This window comes from Capra hircus, chromosome 10 (genome assembly GCF_001704415.2).
Source record: "Capra hircus breed San Clemente chromosome 10, ASM170441v1, whole genome shotgun sequence".
Lineage (NCBI taxonomy): Eukaryota > Metazoa > Chordata > Mammalia > Artiodactyla > Bovidae > Capra > Capra hircus.
The window spans coordinates 65,009,216-65,029,027 of record NC_030817.1 but is presented as its reverse complement, the minus strand read 5'-3'; the positions used below and the strand labels follow the sequence as shown (position 1 = coordinate 65,029,027).

Below are 19,812 nucleotides of genomic sequence, written 5' to 3'. Positions count from 1 at the left end.
AGAGTACCTCCTGTTTACGTTCTTCTTGTGTTTAAAGCAGCACAAAGTTAGAACTGATGATAGAGGTAGGATGGTAAGTGCCTGTTAGATCCAGCAGAAGTCGAGGGGGTGTCATTGAGGAGCTGCTTGCAGTAAAGGTGGGGTCTGGCTCCAAATTTTCTGATGATGGTAAAGATTGAAAGGCAGGAGGAGAAAGACAGAGGATGAGATGGTTGGATTGGCATCACCGACTCAATGGACATGAGTTTGAAACAAACTCTGGGAGATGGTGAAGGACAGGGAAGCAAGATGTGCTGCAGTCCATGGGGCTGCAAAGAGTAAGACACAATTTAGTGACTGGACTGGAAATGGTTCCACATTACAACCTTGGGCTTAGCCATTGGGCGTGGGGCTGGGGCTAAAAGTCAAGATTTTCACAGCCCATCACTTTCCCTCCCCATCCCACCTCCCAGTTGGGCTTTGTTTGCTGCTCACACTAAACACAGCTCCAGCCATGGCCTCATTCCAGTTCCTTCAGTGGGCAGAGGGTCCCCCCACCCAATGACCCCTGGTACCTCTCAGGCCCCAGTTTATACTGATCCCTGTTGGAACTCTTTTACAAGAAACCTTGAACTTGTGACTTGAAGGGCAAGGAAACCCTCCAGGGACTGGTTTCTATTGCTCTTGCCTTCTTGGGGGCATCCAGCTTCCTGTAATCCCAGTGGGGATGACCTTTTCACTGGAGCCTTTATGTTGAAGACTGTGCAGTTCAGAGGCAGAGATGATTCTGCACTGGCTTTCTGGTGCTCTGCTCTCTCTCTCCCTTGGCTCTGGTCCTGAGCATCTTCTCTTCTGCAGGGTGACACAAACTTGCCTGATTCCAGAGACTCCTGGATAGGGGAAGTGCGGGGCCGCTCTTCAGTGAGGAACAATCAGCTGAATCTGGCCAGCTCTGCCTGGAAATGCTTAGCCTACAGTGAGTAGTGGGGCAGGTACCTGCCTTGTGGGGGGACTTCAGGGCTGAGGTCTGCTAGATCCTGGGGCTCGTTGTCCCTCAGGATGCCGGTGTTGCCCCAAGGCCCTGATGCTCAGGAGCCTCCACCTATTCATTGTAGGCCGCAGAGCCGCCTTGGGCAGTTGCTGCTGTTCCCCGTCCAGCCTGTCCAGCTTAGGGACCTCCTTCTCCTCCTCATACAAGGATTTGGCCAAGCACATCGTGGACCTCTCTATGGCTGATGTGAGGTTTCCGGCAGCAGACTCTGCTCGGTGGGGAGGGAGGAGGGAGAGGGGAGGAACAGGGCAGACGAGGGCTTCTTTAGCAGCTCTCTATCTTTACAAAAGGGGCAATTCAGGAAACACTGGCTTGAGGGACTCATCCAAGGGCCTGCTTTGTACCAACTGTGCCCACTAATCTGGGTGTGGTCACTGTGTCCCCAGGTAATGGCTGCTTGCTCAGATAACCTGAACAACCTCTTCAGCTGCCGGGCAGCAGCCGGCTGGAAGTAAGTTGCTTTGCACAGTGTCTTATTGTTGCAGCCCTGCCGGCCTTGTCTCCTCCTTTGCCTTCTCCACCCTGGCTTCCTTGAGCCCCTCACCTGAACTCTTCTTTTGTGACCCTAGAGCCCAGTTTTTACCCCATCCTCTTCTTCCCCACCCTTGGTGTTTCCCCCAGCCATCAGGGCGAGGAGCAGGAGGTGCAGCTGTACTACAAGATGTTCTCTTCTACCCGGCATGGCTTCCTGGGGGCTGGCGTGGTGTCCCAGCCACTGTCTCATGTGTGGGCAGCTGTGAGTGACCCCACCTTGTGGCCCCTGTACCATAAGCCCATCCAGACAGCGAGGCTGCACCAGCGGGTGACCAACAGCATCAACCTGGGTGAGCCCAGGGAACAGAGGCAGCTCTCTTGGGAGGCTGGGTACTCAGGCTTGGTCTAGCGGGGTGTCAGGCTGTAGAATGATGGGGTGTCACAGGACACCTTCTAACTTTCTGCATCCCTGCCCCTCCAGTGTATCTGGTGTGCAATACCACCGTGTGTGCACTGAAGCAGCCACGGGATTTCTGTTGTGTCTGCGTGGAAGCCAGAGAGGTGCCTGCCTTGCTGGTGGTAAAGATGTGGGAGGAACTTGGGCTGGTGTGTTGTGAAAAGCAATCTCTGTGGGCATCCCGTCCTCTGCGGGGGGGAGGAGGGCAAATTGGACATGGTGTGTGTGTGGGGAGGGCCTTGAAGGTTGCGTTCCACGGTACTGCCTGCACTGGAGCCTGTCCCTGGTGGAGCCACATTACATAGGCTGAACTCACACTGCTGTGTTTCCAGGGGCAACTGTCTGTCATGGCAGCTCAGTCTGTGTATGATGCATCCATGCCGAGACCCAGCAGGGAGATGGTCCGAGGGGAGATCCTGCCCAGTGCCTGGATCCTGCAGCCCCTCACTGTGGAAGGGAAGGAGATCACCAGAGTCATCTACTTAGCCCAGGTGATCCACCTCCTGCAGCTGGTGTCACAGCATGCCTTGATTTGACCCCAGCCTCATGGGAGCTTACTGTAAAGCTGTTCAACATCCTTGAGGACCCAGGACCTGTGGCCTGAAGCTGGAGGTTTTAGGGTTTCTTGGGTCACAAATCAGTGGTGAATCAGAGGAAGGAATGAGGCACAGCTGACCAACCTTCTTGAAAGCTATTTTCAGAGTCTGGTGGCCTTCATCCTCTGGCTGTTCCCAGGGTCCTCAGGAGATAGATGAGTTATTACAAGGCAGAGCAGCAGCCTCTTCCTAACTTGGCATTGGAAAGTGAAGCTTTTGTCTAGATCTGAACAGCAGTGTACAGGACTGTGCACAGTTGAGTTCAGAGTTTGTCCCATCACCGCAGCTACTTATGGCCGAAGCATGCCCCAGTGTGCATCTTTAACTCTTCCCTCTCTGGTTTATTTCAGGTAGAACTTGGTGCTCCAGGATTCCCCCCTCAACTTCTAAGCTCCTTCATCAAACAGCAGCCACTGGTTATAGCCAGACTTGCTTCCTTCCTTGGTAGTTAGCATCTCACAGTCAAGATGGCACTCCAGGATGCCCCAGAGATGCTGGGGCAGTTCTTGTTACTCTCTGTATCCTGATGCAAGAAGAGCCAAGGCTACCTGCTGTGGCCGACTGAGCAGACGGCATTCCGCCCCGAAGTTCCAGTGAAACCTGGTCGGCACTTGGTCACAGCTGGCATCTCTGCAGAGCAAGGGCGCTTGAGTTTCTGGCTCTGGCCGTCCAGCGTGAATGAAGCTCAACTCACCTTTTTGGATTTCTCACCTTTTTTCCTGTCTCTGGGACCCTATGGTTACTCAAGGATCAGGACTGGGTACAGCCAGTAGAGCTGGGAAATGGCAATGCTCTGACATGGTGCTTACTGAGTTTGGTGCAGCCCTTGGGCTGGTGGAGAAGCAAGCTGCCGTCGGCCAGCACTCAGAATCTGCCTCCAGCATTCAGCTCCACTGTGGGATGGAGTGTTAGGAAATACCAAAACAGAAAATGGTTTAAAAAAACATTTACACAAACCAGAACAATGATGTAGAATTGTTTCTCCTCCTTGAATCTTTACAAATTGCTTTATTATTAATTTTTGCCTTGCCCCCACCCCCTTCCTTTCCCTCACAGGAGAGGACGTTCGTTTGGGTCTTGGCCCGTTAGGAGTACTGACCAGTGCTGTGTTATGGAGCCGCCACTCCAGAGCTCAGCAAAATGAGAAAAACCACTGTAGAAGTTGGCTGGATAGATTTGGGGTCAGAGTGGGGCCCCAGACCCTTGAGGAAGACTGGGGATGGGGCTTGGGCATCTCTCATTTCAGAGATGAAAAACTGTCTTTTGAAGACGGATGATAATGGATTTCCTGGAGGAGGTAAGTGATTTGTTAGGAGGAAGCTCAGTTCCATTCCTTACCTCACTCAAAGGCTTGGTTCCAGCCCTCAGGCTCTTGAGCATTCCACATACTGCTGTAGCCTCTTCTGTTCTAGGGTGGGATGGAGACTGGGTTGTTTTCTGACTGAACTTGAGCTTTTATTCTGTATGGTTACTTGAAAGTGGTAGGGGTGGGAGAGGTTCTTGGCTTCAGTTCTGGTGACCAGAATCTTTGGTAGAAGAGGGTGACCATATGGGGATTGAGATGATGTGGTAAAAAGGTAAATTTCTGCATAGTCCAGCAGAGATTTATTTTTCTGAAAGTATTTGCAGGATTTTTTTCCCCTCTTACGTCAAATTAAGTTATTTATATATTATTGAAGGTTTTTTTTTAAATTGCTTTTAAACTTATTTTTCTGGTTAATATTTTGGTAACATTTGATATATTTAACAGCCTATTTATGTACTCCCGTATCTTTTCATATGATTAAGACCACTGATTGAAAAGTTCAGAACACTTGCAAATTAAACGTCCAGTGTGTACATTTATTCAGTGAAGACTACCCTGGGATAGCCTAAGTGTGTCATTTGAGCTCAGAATTCAGCGTCGATTATGATGGCAGTAACTGTTCATGGCCCAGTTTCAAGCTATATAGTTTATACATATATAGTTTCCTATGAGCTCAGCACTGCTTTGCATATAAAGAGCAACCAGATTAGTTTCCCAGCTATTGCCAGCTGTAGTCCAGGTATGAACAAGAGGGACGATTCCAGAACAGTCACTGGCACACCCAGTGGTAACCACAGAGCCCTGGAAGGAAGCTCTTTAGCAGGTATGTACCACTGGAGCTTCTGAGACAGAGCCAGTGGGAATCTGAACATGTGGGCAGGCAGCCCCGAGGAGACCATATCCCCTGAACTAGAGAAGCCACAGCCAAGCATGTGAGTCAGCAGATCCAAGAACATTAGCTGATGCTGGTGTTAAGATATCTGGTTCTCAGACATCATTGTGCATTAGAATCATGGAAAGGATTTGTGACACCCCAGGCTGGCCCCCACTCAAGTTTCTGATTTAAAGGCCTGGAGGGGCCTACATATTTGTATTTCTAGGAAGTCAGGTGATTGTGAGGCTGCTGGTCTGGAGACCACGCTTTGAAAACCACTGTTTTAGATAACTAGTAGAAAGCAGGCATATGGAAAAGAATCTAAATACCAATGAGTTCACTAGTTCATTAGCTGCCTGTCTAATTCCTTTCTTATTGCCTACCTAAAGTAAGCCTTTAAGGTTTACACAGACCAGCGTTGTTTCCTGAATTGGGCCTGTTGCTGTTTAGCTGAGTAGCCTTTAACTCAGCATCTTCCAGTGCTCCAGGCTTTTCCTCCCTGCTTGCGTGTCTATCTCACCTCATATGGAGCTGAGTGTCTGAAGTAGCTGCTTACCTTGGGACTCAGCTTCCTGGAGCAGTGCTTTCGTTGAGCCATACCTGATGGGTGCAGAAAGATAAGACATTTCTTAAAACTTTTTTGGTTCCCAAGTATTCAGAAATTTCAGAATTTCCTATAGTATGTTAGATTCAAAGGACAGATGAAGAAAAAAGGTTCAGATGCAAAAACTTATGGACTCGGATGAGCTGAGGGGAAGGGCGGGGTCACAGCCTGACTAGGCAGAAGTGTGACTAGAGTGGTATGGGAGACATTCCCATTTTTACCCTTCTGTGCTGACAGGACCTACTGTAATGGCACACAGCAGACCTCTTTAGGCCCAGAGCCTCTTACCTAGGTAGCTTCCTTGGGTTGGTGACCTCTTTGACAGCTGAGAACTTTTCCTAAGAAATACACACACATGCACAGATTTTGTGTCACTTCAAGAGGGTTCACTGAGTACCCTTCTTTCCCTGGCAGAGACTGAATCTCTCTGCACACACTGCCAAAGTAGAAAAACCATGAATTTTACAGGAATGAATTTAATGCACGTTATCAAAGTAGTGCTTTCTTAGAATCAGTGCACCCTGTATAGACATTTAGAATGCTTCCATTCTGAGTCAACTCAAACATCCCCAACTCCCGCCGCCCCACAAAAACAAGCATCCTAAGGGCTGGTGAGTAGAAATTTCACACATCTTAAACCTTTAAAGGGAGCTGCACAGAAGTCAATACTGTTGGCAGTGAATTAATAAGGGCCCCAGGCTCTCTGGCTTGCAGGTCTCACATACGGGAACATTTAGTGTCTGCTGAGTGGCCAAGCTACTAGGACAGCTCTACCCCGTCAATACCCACCTCCAAGCCCACCTGAGACTTCGCAGCCTTCTACAGGGACGAATAAGGTGAAAATAACTAGACAAGAAGCCCTTAGTAAAGAAAACAGTTTATTTTAAAAAGCTCTAGTGTTCTGCCCGTGCTTGGCCCCTGGATGGAGCTAGAGTCAAAAGTTACTACCTGCACGGGACTGAAGGCAGGCAGGGTGCAAGGGGAAAGGCAGGTTTCTGTCGGGCGAGCCCCACATCTGTTGTACATTTTTAAGGAGATGGCAGTCCAGCTCCTGGTGGTAAGAAAATGTAGACTCCCAAGATTCATGTTTAACTTTACTCACAAGTTAAGTAGAAGTCAGTTGCCTTTGTCATGATTTTCCAAACCACAAAGCTTTAAGAGATACTGGGGTAGCAGCAAGTGGGGCTCGAATCTTGTGTCAACAAGTCCCCATGGGTCATTTCACTTAGTATCCAAGTAATAAAGCCAACTCTTCTTCTCCGGGACTGGAGTCTCTAGGTTTTTCCACCATAATCCTGAATCCAGTGACCCCTCCTTCTTCCTCTTGGACTTGGGATGGTGAGCCGTCCGTGGGATGCCAGGCAGCCACACTCTTGCTTCATATGTGAGCAGGAAACCTGACGACAGACTGAGCTACTTCCACAGCAGCACGGGTCACAGTGGGCACTTGGGATGGCTCTGGGGCCTCCTCCTGAGGCACAGTCAGGCTGGGTTCCAGCGCTCTGGTGAGATGCCTAAAGTAGGGACACTTTCCAGCCCTAGCTCTGGGCCAGCACAGTTCCCCTGTTTGGCTGTACCAGTTCACAAGCTCTTAGCTGGTGTTCTGGCACATGGGGCTCAGCTAAAAACAGGTTGAACAGTGTTGCTAATTCTTCAGAGAAATCCTGGAATAAGCAGAAAGGTGACTGAAAAAGCAGGCACATAATTCTAAATTAATCAATTCCAAATATGAAGCCCTAGCTAAGCAGTGAGTAGACAACCTAGGTATTTTTTTTTCCCAACTGCCTTCTACATGGAAATGGACTTGTCCTGTTAGTACTCTAGGATGCTCAAGTCCAACAGGGCGAGCCTCTATTGGGAGGCTCAGAACCACTAATGAGTACTTAATATGCACATTATTTCATCTTGAAAAACCCTATAAGGTCTAAGTTATTCCCATTTTATGTAGAAACTACTTTGCCCTAAATCACATTAAGGACTGACTAAGCTTAAAATCCAGGGTCTCCCAATTATAAACACCCACAGTTGGGAATTCCCTAGCAATCCAGTGGTTAGGACTCCACAGTTTCACTGGATTGAACCCTGACCCTGCAAGACAAGCAGTGTGGCCAGAAACAACCCCACCATCAGAGGGGTTTGCCAGAGCTATGCCATGCTTTCTCACTATCTGCCATCTTCCCTTCCTCCATGGACACAGTCATTCATATAATAGCTACTTAAATGTGAAGGAGGTGCCCTAGAGCAGCCATTTCATTTCAGGGTGGTCCTCAAGACATCACAATATTCGCTGAGCTTTGGAAGATTCTCAGGATGCCAGGCCCTATCACCTGCCCCCCTTTCAGGATAAAAGGGACATGACACCTATTCTCTCTCCAGATAGAATATGAAGACTTCTTACCCCTGGCCACTGGGTCTCATGGAGGCTGCCCAGGCAAGCCTCTATCTCCATCCGTCTCATTAGACCTTTCTCTACCAGCTCCCGGAGCAAGAAGAGCAGCAGGTCCCACTGCAATACACATGGAGAAAGAGCTCAGGGGGCTAAGAGGACTGCACAGCAAGCCTGATACAGAGGACAGAGCTGCTGAGAGAGGAGGGGAGATGAGACTGAGGAGTCTCTCTCAGTGTACAGGAGAAAATAAGCACAGCCCCAGAAAAGGGGACTAAAGCAGCTAATAATGTTAGGGGCAGTGGGTGTAAAAGATGACTGCAGAGCCTTCTAAGGAGCCTGCCCGCCAGCCCCCATCCACCTTCTCTGGCTCACCTCCCTCGGCCGAGTGTCTGCCAGAAGCGCCACGTTTCTTGGCCTCAGCAGCAGCTGCAGTGGAACTGGCACCTGAAAGTCATCCTTCCACAGGGACAGCAGCATGAGCAGGAGCCTTCGAGCCTGCCCCCTCTCCAGCTGGTGCTGTGCCGGAGGCCCCAGGATGGGAATTTGATCTGCAACTGTGGAAAGAGAAAAGCCAAGCTTTAAGAAGTGGAGGCAGGGTCATGTGTCCCTGGGAGGAAGAAGAGCAGAAAAAAGCTGTTTTCTAATCTTGCTTGTACCCAACCCAGAGAACTGGGGGATCTGGCAACAGAGGGCTGTGATAAAAAGGAGCCATACCAAGGAGGGACGCTAACTCCACAGAGCACTTTGCCAGATGCTGCTCAGCCGGTGGGCACAGGAACTGGGGGGAAAAACAGGAGACCCTGGACATTAGCACCATAATTCAAGCAGCAGCCCTGGGCCAGTGCAGCTCTGATTACCAGGCACCAGACAAGGATACGGAAGAAGGGCATCATGCCATATCTCACCTGGCGGCACCGCAGCATCTGGCCCAGCTGGCCTAGGAGCTGCTCCAGATACTCGGGGGCAACTCCCTCCTCAGGGTCCCGGGGCCCCACAGCCAAGGAGAGCACGTCCTGCAGAGAGGAAGGGTGGACGCAGAGTAAGGCTTCAGGCCAGGCCAGGGCCAAGGAGGCCACAGAGAATGTGGCTTGGGATGGGGATCAGCCAGTGGAGAGGCAGAAAGGAAGACAGGGCTCTGGGGTGAAGTGATGGGCCAAGGTGCCCTTAGACTTGGGACTTGGGCAGGGCAGGGCAGGACAGCACAACTGGGAGAAGCAACCAAGTGGACAGAGGGAACAGATGGAATAGGTAAGCCAAGGGGCAGTGTGCTGCCAGAGAGCTCGAGATGCCGTACCAAGCCAGTTCTGAAAGCATTTATGTCCTATCACGTACATGCGGTATTTTCTGTCCCTCATGATTCTCCGTTCATTTTCTCAGGAGAGTCGAGGCCTCAGGACAGAAATCATCTGTGTATTGAAAACCAGTAGCTAACGGCTGCTGAGAGTTTCCTTCTCCGTCTTATATACTCTCGAACTTGAGTCAGTCCTCTTTTGTCCCTAGTTTCAATCTTTTATTACAACACTACTGCCCCAGATCTGGGCCAGTTACTAGTTTAGGTCCCTGCCCCAACCACTCCAATTCTGTGGCAGAGCATGAAAACAGCTCCAGACAATTTGTCAATGAATGAAAGTGGCCATGAGCCAATAAAATTTTATTTACAAAAACAAGCAGCAGGTTGGATTTGGCCCACGAATTGTTCACTGATTCCTGTTCTAGACAGTATAAATTCTTTTTATCAAATTAAGAGCACTAATAGATTATTCTTACTGCCTGTAACCAAACAAGCATCATCTCCCACATAGGAGAGTGTTTCTGAAATACTGTCCCAATACTGGGATGACTGTTCCTTAGAACTTTCCTACTGCACTAGATAGCCATTCCCTACTCCACTCCTGATATCATCTATGTACCATGTACTCAGTCAACAATTTTCACATCTACCCTCTTCCCTTTTACCCTTTTGGGTGATTCAAGTACAAAAGTCAGAGAAAAGCAATTACTAAAACCATTCAATTCCATTTAGCCCTGCCTAACTCCATTCAGTTAACAAAATGGAAACTAGCTGGACAACACAGAAAGCTGCTACACAAATACTGGAGCTGAGGAAGAAAGAGGGGCAACTAGGAAAAGAGCAGGGAGCAGGAGGAGGGGAGCCGAAGGGAGTAGGGAGCTGTGTACTTTTATCTCGGAGATGAGGTGGGAGGGGAGGGGAGCATGGTGCTCACAGGCACGGGAGCAGCCCCTCCGCTCCCCCCGGGCAGCTGGCTCAGGACCCTGGGCGCGAAGCGTGCGACTCACGGCCGCTTTCACCTCCCTTCTGATCAGTGCTGCAAGTCAGAGGGAGGACAGAGAAGGGTCACCAAAGCAGCCCTGCATAGGCTCACCATGCCAACCCCTGCCCTTCCCTGTTGCCAACTGGCCCTGAGTCCTGTCTTCCCCCAAGTGGCCTCCAACTTCCTGCCAGTCCACTCGAAAAACTTGGTCAGTCACTCCCCTTCCCTGGACCTTACCTGTGATGTTGGCTGACAACCATGCACAGGCTTTCTCTGTTGCAAGGCTCACAGCAATGTTCTCTGCACTGCTTAGAACCTGTGACACAGAAGTAGTTTTGAGTCAGGGCCAAGTTAGGACAGTGGTGAATGCCCAAGTCCAGGACTGGCCTGCCCACCACCTCATGTGCATGTTGACACACACAGCCCCACAGCACTGCTCTCCCACCAGCCCAGCCCACCACCCCAGGACTACTTCCTACGTACGGCTGCCGGAGTCTCCTCAGGAAGCAGTGCCCTCACGGCACCTGGGCTCTTCTTTTGGCAGAACCTGAAAGGAGACAGAGGTCAGTGATGTCTTGAGACATCAGCTGGGTCCCTGAGTGCACCAACCCCCTGAGCTGGGAGAGCTCTGCCACAGGGGAGGGCATGCTCAGCTCTCTGGCCCAGATGCCAGGAGATTGGACACCCAACCACATGCCTTTCCAATTCGACTCTAAACTTGGGTCCTTAAACCTCTAAAAACCAAGATAAGAGCCTACAGAGCAGGCAAAAATAGAATGACAAAAGCAGGGTGGGAGAAGACATGGAATAAACAATATAAGAAAAAAAAGGACAGGAAAGCAAAGGCTAAGAGAAGAGTGGAGATGAGAGGATCCCAACAGACTGGCATCTTACTCCCGCCCCTGGGTCAGCGCCTGGGCCCCGTGAGGGCACAGCTGGGAACACAAGATCTCCAACAGCTGGGCTGGATCGCCTCCTTCCTGTCCCTGGGTCACCAGCTGCTCTTGAAGAAGCGACTCTGCCTGGCGCACCAGCTCTGCCACCAGCGTGGCCCTGCAGCAGGAACAGCAAGATTTTGAGGTAGTTGGAAAGGCTGAATTGGAAAGGGGCTGCAAATTCAAGCAAACCAGGTCAGAACTAACTTGAAAGTATGTTAGCCATTTCAGCCTTCCCCATCCCACTGGGCCCCTGTCCCCACCCCTCAGCTGACTTTCCTCAGTTTGGCAACAGGTGTTAAAAGGGGGAAAAGGATAAGGAAATGAGCCTGGGACCTGCAACACCTTCATTCCCAACCCCCTCAACTCAGACTCACTTGATATGCTTGACACAGTTAGAGCCAATTCTCTCTGCCACGAACTCCACGGTCCTGCGCAGGGAGGGCGGCTGGTTGTGGAAAAAGGCTTGGGCCAGCTGTGCCTGTGGGGAGGAAGGAGCAGTGCAGGGAAGGGCTCCCTTTCCCTTACCCATGAGGTGGCCCCTGCTTCCACCCTGCCCCTTACCTGCAGCCCCTGTGTGGTCTGGGGAGGCTGGGCTCCCAGGCCCGTGGTGGTGGTGGGGGTGATTTTCCTGACAAGGCCCCCACTCCTTCCACTGCTGCCTGACACCCATGAAGCGAGCAGTTTGCGGAGCTCTCCTGCATCAGAGAAGCCCAAGTGCTTAGTTCCAGAACTGTCCCACCCTCCCAAGCATCCAGACTAAGCATTTGTGGAATAGACAGAAAGAGGCATCAGGGAGCGCCTAAGCACAAAACAAAGTACGAGGGTGCTGGGCCCATGGGATGCATTTTGGGTACTCATGAAGGGGCAGGCCAAGGACCAAGGACCCTTGGGGAAGAGTATCCTCACCAATATAAGGGCAGCAAGTGTAGAGCAGCTGCTGGTCCACCACAGGCATGCTGTCCTGGGGGAGAGAACAGGTCAGTTTGGGGAAGGGAAGCTTCCCTTCCTCCCAGAAATGGGGCGGTCGGGTTAGAGATTTACGTGAGACTTCAGCCTCTATTCTGGCTTGTGTTTCTGGGCCCGCCGACAGGCAGGCTACCTCCTTTACTCTTGTGGTTCCCATGGCTCTGGCTGGACCCCAATACTTACCAAGCCATGCTCTGAGGCTACTGTGTCCACCTCAAAGACATCCAACTGACCCTCTTCCAGAAAGAATAGGTCCTCAGGGACTGTGGGAATCTGGCAAAAGATTAGGGGAGTGCCAGCCAGCACTTTAGGGATTCATCACACCTCCAACTTCATGGTTCCAGGGTTTAGACAACCAGGTTCAAAGCCACCTTCCTCTATGGCAACCCCATCCTTCCTCCTCTGAGCCTTTAGCGTCTGGTCCCGCTCTCTGTTAGAGTCCTACACTTTCCCTTTGCCCATTTCCAGCCAAAGAAGTCATACCGCCTTTCCCCAACCTGGACCCTCATTCCACCAACCTGGAAAAGCCAGCCTAGGACAGCAAGCAGCAACAGCTTGTTCAGGAAACACATCTCCCCTTCACTTTCCTTTGATAAGACCAAGCTCCTAAAAGGTAAATGAGGGTGTGAGTGGAATCTGTGCAATGAAAGAAATGGAATGGAGTTAAAAAAAAAAAAAAGCTATCACTGGGAAGGTGATTCTCAAAAGGAAACCTAAAAGGGACTGCTGTTGTGTAGGCAGCCACGTCTCATCACCTCTCCCAGACCTGTACTCACTCTTAGCTGGGCCACAGTAGGAACAGAAAAGGGCCAATCAAAGTACAAATAACTGCCCACTGTCTGTCCTTGTGGATCAAGGCCTGGCCTTTCCCCTGAGGGTCAGCTACAGCTATGGAAGCACACAGGAAGCACAAGCTGCTTGGCCCTCTTCAAAAAGCAGCAGTCTCAGCAACATTCTCCCTGCACCCTTTTCTCAAGCCTTGCCCTCTCTTGACTCACCGATGCAGGTGCAGCAGGAGAGTGAAGATGCTGCGGTAATAGTCCAGCATGGGCACAATGTGGTCAGCAAGAGAAAGGAACTCCACCAGCCAGGGCACTGTGAGCACTGCTCGGCGTGCCCGCAGCCCCTGCTGCAGCAGAGCTCGCACGTCCAGGACTGGGGGCACCTGGGAGGGCCAGGGTCAGTCAGGCGCTGGGGAAAGCCTTCTAACGCCATTGCCATGCGGCTCCTCCCAGCTCCCTCCTTACCAGCGCCCCCATTCACCTGGCTCCTCAGGGACAGAATGGAGTCCTGGAGCTCACGGGTCGGGGGTGGTTCAGGCCCACGGTATGGCAGGAAAGCGACAAAGCCCAAGAATTTGGCCAGAAGCCTTAGGCTGAGCAGCACCACAGCAAACTGCCTCCGTTCACCCTGCAGGCCATCAAGAAGTAAGAGGTCCTAAGCATTAGGCTTCTAGAACAAAACCACATCTGTTACAGACTTCTTGAAAATATCCTTTCCCCTCTAAAGCAGAGCCTCCTTTCTTCTGCTTTCTAACCTGCCAGTCCACGTCTGACTCCCCATCCTCGTCACTAGGCTCAGGCTGAGGAAGGGCGAGGCTGTTGAGTTCTCGGATCTTCAAACTCAGACTATCCATGAGATGCTGATTAAACTGGAAGCTATGAAGGGAAAGGGGAAAAAAGGTACTGGAAGAGGTGCAGGAAGGATAACAGAGGTGGTGCTCCAGACAGAAAGGCAGTAGGGCAGACACAGGAGGTCAAGGAACAAGGAGTTTACCTTCACAGGTGAGAGAGTGAGAAGGGAAATGGAAGCAGGAAGTGTGGGTTAGAAGGAGCCTGGGCATCCCCCAGTCCCACCCGCTGACATTCCAGGCCAAGAAGAGCAAACTCTTGCCCTTCTGGGAACACAAACCTCTTCGGGCCTCTGCCCCCACTCTCGGCAAGACAGGGGACCTTTACCTGCTGGCACACAAGATGAAGTCCCTGAAGAAGCCCTGACAGCCTGGGAAGGTAGGGGGTGGGCAGGGGCCCCCACTGCTCTGAGGGGCCACAAGCCGTTCCTGTAGGCGCCGCAACCGCCCCAGCTTGTCAGCTCCAAGCATATTTAACACATCCGGAGCCTCACCCAAGACAGTGCCCCCAGCACCACCAGGACTCTGACACATCTGGGGCAGGGGGAGGAGGAGAGAAATTGATAAACCAGTGAGTTTTTCTGGAAAGAAGGGGTGAAGAAAATGAGGAGGAAGCAGTGAACAATATGGGATGCCCACCCTATATTGTGTGCCATAGATATATTTTTTGAGGTCTGTGTTATATTCTTATTTTTACAGGTGAAGAAACTGAAATTTTAAGATTCAACATCTGCATAGGGTCATGAGGATTTGAAACCAGACCTAACCTTGCACTCTTTCTACCACACCACAAAGCAAGGGCAAGAAAGCAGGGAGGGACTGAAGGAGGGCCAGGAGAGCTGGGTGTGTGAGGGGGCCCACAGAGGAAGAGCAGAACTCTTATTTACTCTTCAGCCAAGGACCTGCCTGTTCTCCTGTCCTGTCCCAAAGTGCCAGCCATTCCTTGGCACCTATAATACATACTGTCCACTGGAGACAGATCTCCTGCTGGAGCAATTACCTGGAGAAGTTGTTTCTGGAAAAGTCGAACAAAATGGCTGTGGCTGCAGGCTGCAGAGAGTTGACCCATCATGGCTCTGAGGAATTAGAGGCAGGGATGGAGTGTGATGGGAGGAAGAGGGGGAGAAAGATCTGAGAGAATAAGCCAATCCTTGAGACTTTCAGCTCTCTACCAGGGGCTTGAGCAGCCTTCTAACAGAGCTGGCTGGCACAAGGATATGGGAAAAGGTAAAGGATACTTTCCTTAGCACCAAGATCCCTCAAGGCTAGAGAGACACTTACTGAAACTGTCAGTCGCTCAGTCATGTCCGACTCTTTGCCACCCCATGAGCTGTAGCCTGCCAGGCTCCTCTGTCCATTGGGATCTCCCAGGCAAGAATACTGGAATGGGTTGCCATTTCCTTCTCCAGGGGATCTTCCTGACCCCGAGACAGAATCTGGGTCTCCTGCGTTGCAGGCAGGTTCTTTACCATCTGAGCCCCCAGGGAAGCCCTTAACCTTACACCTAACCAAACATGAAATGAGACCACCCTTCTCCTCTTCAGTCTACACTGACTGCCAGTAAGCTTCATGACCAACGTGGATGGGAGATCACCAGACAAGAGGATATTCTTTCTGTATCCTAGTTATCCAGCTACACAAAGTTATCTTGTATTGTCAGATTAGATGATGGAGAAAATAGAGGTTGGAAAGGGTCTAAGCCAGTGACAGGCAAAAACTCACGCAACCTGGAATAAGAGTGTTCCACTTTATCAATCATTTGCAATCACAGAGTAAGTATAAATGATTTCTGAGTAGAAGGAGTTGGAGAAATAAATCCCTTTTGAGTAGAGGCAGAGGTGGCAGTAACTAAGAGATTAAGGAAGACAGAAAACAGCTTTGTGCTAGAAGGAGTTCGGGGTGGGGAGAGAAGCCTTTCTCTAATCAGTTACCCAAACACCACTAAGTTGCTCACTGCTGGAAGCAGGAAAAAGTGATCAGTGTATGAGCACATACCTGATCCTGCTGCCCAAGCCCTTTTCAAAATCCCAGCCAGGCTCCTCATGGCGATCTTCCCACTCTCGAAGTACCTCGTAAAACACATCCCTGGCAGACACATAAGATGTCTGATCAACTGAAGCACAGTTGGCTTAACTCATTCTCAGGAGTGCCTTCTCTAGCTCAGAACTGTAGACAGGACCATTCACAGCTCCACTGCTTATCCTCTCCAAGGTTCTCTATGTGATAATCCCACAGACCCGACAGCAGTACACCACATGCTTCACTTGCTTCTGTGGGCAGTTAAGGCTAATCTGGCACTCTCATCTGAGAACCCTGTGGCCAAAGTCATTACACCTGCGAGAAAGCTGCTACTGTCAGAGGTGCGAGTCCACGGGTGTGAAAGAGAATGAGGCTAAGTGGCCCTTAAGATGTTTGCTAGGAAGGGCCTGGTGGTGCTAAACTACACCCGTTAGTGCCAAACACCTAGTTTCTATGAAAACAACATAGGCTGCCTATCCCGGAGAAAATGCTGCTTCATCCCCTCCCCCAGAGTCCCCTTTTCTTATCACCTCTGTTTTTTGAAAGTATGAAAGGCTCGGTCACTGGAGAAGTTAGCACGATTGTCAGTTTCTGGCTGAAAGGAGACAGCTTGAGCAGAAGGTGGCATCGCCAGAGAGACCTAAAACAGTGACATTAGGGACTGAAAGCAGAGTTCACGCTCAGAAAACTTCATCCCCATATTCTAGTCCAGAGTTTTAGGCCATATGACACTACAGTGGTGTGAGCTGGGCCGCCTGGATTATGAGACTGGGAAGGGTCAGATCCAGGCTAGATGTCTAAGATGGGGTCACTACCTTGGCGACACTGCCCTCATAGGCAGCTCGGAGGCGACCTTGCAGAGCCGGTGAGAAACACAGTAATCGCTCATTCTCAGCCAACAGCTTCAATGTCCCTTTGTCCAGGTGGGAGAGAACGCTGTACAGGGATAAGAGCACACATGACTGAGAATGGGACAGACTGCAAATAGGCAGCTGGCATCTGCACAGCACACAGTGTGTTACCTGGAGCACAGAGCAGGTACATAAAGAAAAGTCATGCGCCAAGGATTAAAGATGATAAAGGGAAAGGAAACGAGACCCTGTGGAGCAGCTAATGATAGCAAAGTAGAAACAGTAAATAAACGCAAAGGTCAGCTACCAAGACTACTGGGGGCAGTTTGATTCTTTCAAGGGCTAAATTCATAGCTTTGACACGAAACTGAAGGGTTACATGTAGGAAAAGGCCTAGGGTCACTACATCTGTGTCAAGCACAAGCATGCCCCCGAAGTAGCCAGAGAATCAAGTGAATAATGTGAATAAGGTTCAAAAGCCTCAGCTGGGGAAACTTACTGAAATTGATGTTCCAAAACCTGCACTGCAAAGAAGACACAATCATGGACACTCTGGAACAGAGGGCTTTCCAGGGAATCTAGAAGGACAGTACCAAGCTGTTGGTTAAAAACAATTTCATTTCCAGACATCATTTCTCAAAAAGAGGCTTGTTCACCAACCTACAGCTCCCGGAGTTGGTTCAAGGTCACTGTCTTTGGCAGCCACCATCCTCCGGGCAGTAAGGAGCTGAAGGACGAAGAAAAGCTCCAAGAAGAGGTTTGGTACCAGGTTCTCTGGTTAAAAAGGAAACTCCAGGGTATTGAACGCCAGTCAAAACAAAGGCTCAGTTCAATTCTTTTACCCTGTAGTTCTACAAGTGTCTTCATTCCAGGGCTCTGTTCTCACTCACCTGCAATGCATGAAGAGTAGACAAGGGCAACCAGCTCCAGACGGTGGCGGGAAGATACTCTGGCAGGGTCAGCGGGTTGAGCTGTGAGGTGTCCTGTCCGGCTGGGGTGAGGAGATCCTGGTTCTAGGGTGGGACAGGCAGGAGTAGGTGACTGCTGCAGCTGCTTAGAGCTACCGGGGAAAGAGAAATGTCATGAGCAGTCAGCATGGCTTCCGCTCCACAGCCACACTCAGGTTCCTTAGAGACATGTCCACAGCCCAGGAAACAGACCCAGGGTTCCCAGGAGACAAATTAATCACAGGGAAAAGCCCTGCAAATCCCACCCCCCAAAGGAAGCTGACATCCCCAGGAGCAGCAAAGCCATACCGCTCCTTCCTGAGCATCTCCCGCTCCTCTTGCAGACTTCTGCACCCTGAGGGAAGCCCATGGCCCCAAGGGCTCGTGTCTAGGACTGAGGATTGGGAACTGGGAACACAGCTGATTGGGGGTGAGGTGAAGCAAGTCTTGGGCTTGGAAAGTGATCGCTCTTCGCTCACTGGAGTTGGGTTGATCCTGCGGGAAGGCTTGGTCCTGTTGAAGAGCAGCCATAGGTTTTCCTAATTCCCATCTTCAAGCATCTCCCCCTCCACCATAACATCTAGCACCCCTTGCAAAACGCCCCTCACCACGTAAATATTTCACCCCCTACTTTCTTGTTATTACCACGCTCTACTACAGAGCACCCAGCCTTAATTTTTTAACTCCCCTAGCAGAGCCATATTTTAGATGAGGGCTAATTCTCACCCTGCAGAGCCGGGGGGAACGGAGCCCACGGGAGGGAACTCCTCCAGGTTGCTGAGGTTTGGCGGATCAGAGCGCGCGAGGCTGGGGCTGCTGGGGCTGCCAGAGCTCCTGGGCCTCCGGCCCCCGGCCCAGGGCAGGCACTCCCCGCTGACCCCCTCCTCCAGGCCCCCGGGGCCGCGGCCTCGCTCGCGGGCCGGCCCCGGGCCCCGCCTCCTGCCCCCACGGCGGGCCGAAGGGGCGTCAGCAGCGGTGGCGCTCGAAGCCTCGATCGGAGGGAAGAGCTGGTTGCGCGCTCCGCGGCCGCCCCGCGGCGGGCCCCCGGATCTCCCTGGCAAGCCTGTCGAGGAGCCCGGGGCCTTGGCGGGGGTTGGGGGGCCCTGCGGGAGGACGCGGCTGCTCTGTTCCCTCAGGAAGTTCAGCAGGAATGGCACGAATTCCTTCCGCAGTGGCCGAAGTGAGCTCAGCGCGGCCGCCTCCCTGGGGTCATCCTGAGGGAGAAGTGGCGAGGGGAGAGAGAGTCAGTCAGCTGCCAGCCCGGGGCCGCGAGCAGCCGGGGCCGCAGGGCGTGCTGAGGGTGGCGGGCGGCCGGGGCAGTGGCCCCTAGTTGGAGCGCACTCGGCCCCGGCTGACAGCCAGGCACTCTAGAGGAATGGGACGGGAGGAGCGGTATCTCCCGCGGGAAGCAGCTTCAGGCCAGGCTGGGGGCGTGTCGGCGCTGTTACCTCCGAACTCTGGGCGCTGCGCGCGATCCACCGCACAGCGGCTGCGACCGACAGCTCCTCTCGCAGCAGCGACTCCAAAACGGCCGCCATCCCGGTCAGGGCGCTCTGAGGCGACTGCGCAGGCGCCGGCGCGCCACGGGAGCCCTGGGAAGGGCGGGGCCGGCTCCGCTGGGCGACCGTTGGGCCGCGGGGCGGAGGGGGCAGGGCCAGGGGCGGGACCGGGGCCGCCGCCGCCGCCGCCGGCGGGGCTTCCCCGCACTGAGGCTCGACTTGGGCCTTGGCTGGGTCCGTGGTTCCTGACAAGAGGCCCGGTGGCCCGCCAAGAGCAGCGTACTGCTGTCGGTGAAGCGGGGCGCCGGCCGCCCTGGCCCGAGGGTGACCTGCCGGGACTCGGGGACGCGGCGGGGAAGACCAAGGGTCCGGGAGAGCGGCCGGACCGTAAAGGTGAACTATTCTTCGGAGAAGACGCCTACGTCTTCTACGATAAGCACATTCTTTTCTTTCAAGTTTTCTAGATTCAGTCGTCACTACCCTAAAGAAGTTACGATAAAGTTTGCTAAACTTCATTTTGACCTTGCCTTTCTCAAAAGCTGAGTTTTCAATCCCCTGCCCACTCGTTTTCCAGCACTCACCAACAACTGATCGATCATTAAGACTTTAAGACGGAAGGGCTTTTTAGGATCCTCAGCCCACAACCCTTAAAAGTGCCCCAGGCCACCCTGCACACAGAATCGCCGTCTTTATTACCCCTTATACGTTACACAAGGTTAATAGTTCAGCTACTTTGCAGTTAATAGGCATACACATGATTAGTTTCTGGTAGCTTGTTATTTCTTAATTTTTCTTATTTCAAAAAATACGAGAATCACCTCTTTGGATGTTGCTGCTCACTGGGAACTCAAGAAAGGGATACCGGGCTAAGAAAAACAAACGGCACTAACATTCCAGGCCAAACCAAATCAGGAAGGGTGAAGCAGTGCCCGCGTGAAAGCCTCCTGAGAGGTCCCTTG

The 19,812-nt window shown here is 51.9% G+C and overlaps 2 protein-coding genes across 8 annotated transcripts in view; one reads left to right on the top strand and one right to left on the bottom strand.

Moving 5' to 3' along the window:
* Window positions 1-4,416, top strand: part of STARD9 (StAR related lipid transfer domain containing 9) — a 123,731-nt gene extending 119,315 nt beyond the window's left edge. For 4 of the 5 annotated variants that reach the window (XM_018054387.1, XM_018054388.1, XM_018054385.1 and 1 more), the window contains 7 exons: window positions 838-955; window positions 1,095-1,216; window positions 1,417-1,481; window positions 1,652-1,854; window positions 1,986-2,083; window positions 2,294-2,452; window positions 2,908-4,416. In XM_018054387.1, the coding sequence (XP_017909876.1) occupies window positions 838-955; window positions 1,095-1,216; window positions 1,417-1,481; window positions 1,652-1,854; window positions 1,986-2,083; window positions 2,294-2,452; window positions 2,908-3,009 (867 nt within the window). In that variant the 3' untranslated portion in view covers window positions 3,010-4,416. The remainder of the gene's footprint in view (window positions 1-837; window positions 956-1,094; window positions 1,217-1,416; window positions 1,482-1,651; window positions 1,855-1,985; window positions 2,084-2,293; window positions 2,453-2,907) is intronic. The other variant, XM_018054386.1, reaches the window with a different exon arrangement.
* On the bottom strand, window positions 4,379-18,908 carry CDAN1 (codanin 1). Of its 3 annotated transcripts, XM_018054391.1 has the most exons (29): window positions 18,803-18,908; window positions 18,081-18,568; window positions 17,664-17,867; window positions 17,298-17,467; window positions 17,068-17,181; window positions 16,907-16,985; window positions 16,372-16,492; window positions 16,087-16,196; window positions 15,533-15,622; window positions 14,538-14,613; window positions 13,866-14,071; window positions 13,445-13,565; window positions 13,171-13,317; window positions 12,906-13,072; window positions 12,426-12,513; window positions 12,091-12,180; window positions 11,848-11,902; window positions 11,503-11,636; window positions 11,316-11,419; window positions 10,898-11,056; window positions 10,487-10,550; window positions 10,241-10,319; window positions 9,909-10,057; window positions 8,636-8,743; window positions 8,445-8,508; window positions 8,103-8,284; window positions 7,740-7,847; window positions 5,630-7,005; window positions 4,379-5,337 (listed from the first exon to the last, which is right to left on the bottom strand). In XM_018054391.1, exons 1-28 carry the CDS (start codon window positions 18,890-18,892, stop codon window positions 6,880-6,882), a joined length of 3,693 nt encoding a protein of 1,230 aa, XP_017909880.1. In that variant the 5' UTR covers window positions 18,893-18,908; the 3' UTR covers window positions 4,379-5,337; window positions 5,630-6,879. The 3 variants fall into 3 exon arrangements, with proteins under 3 accessions (XP_017909880.1, XP_017909881.1, XP_017909883.1); XM_018054394.1 differs by lacking the exon at window positions 4,379-5,337 and having other exon boundaries at window positions 6,962-7,005; window positions 9,956-10,057; XM_018054392.1 differs by lacking the exons at window positions 4,379-5,337; window positions 17,068-17,181 and having other exon boundaries at window positions 6,203-7,005.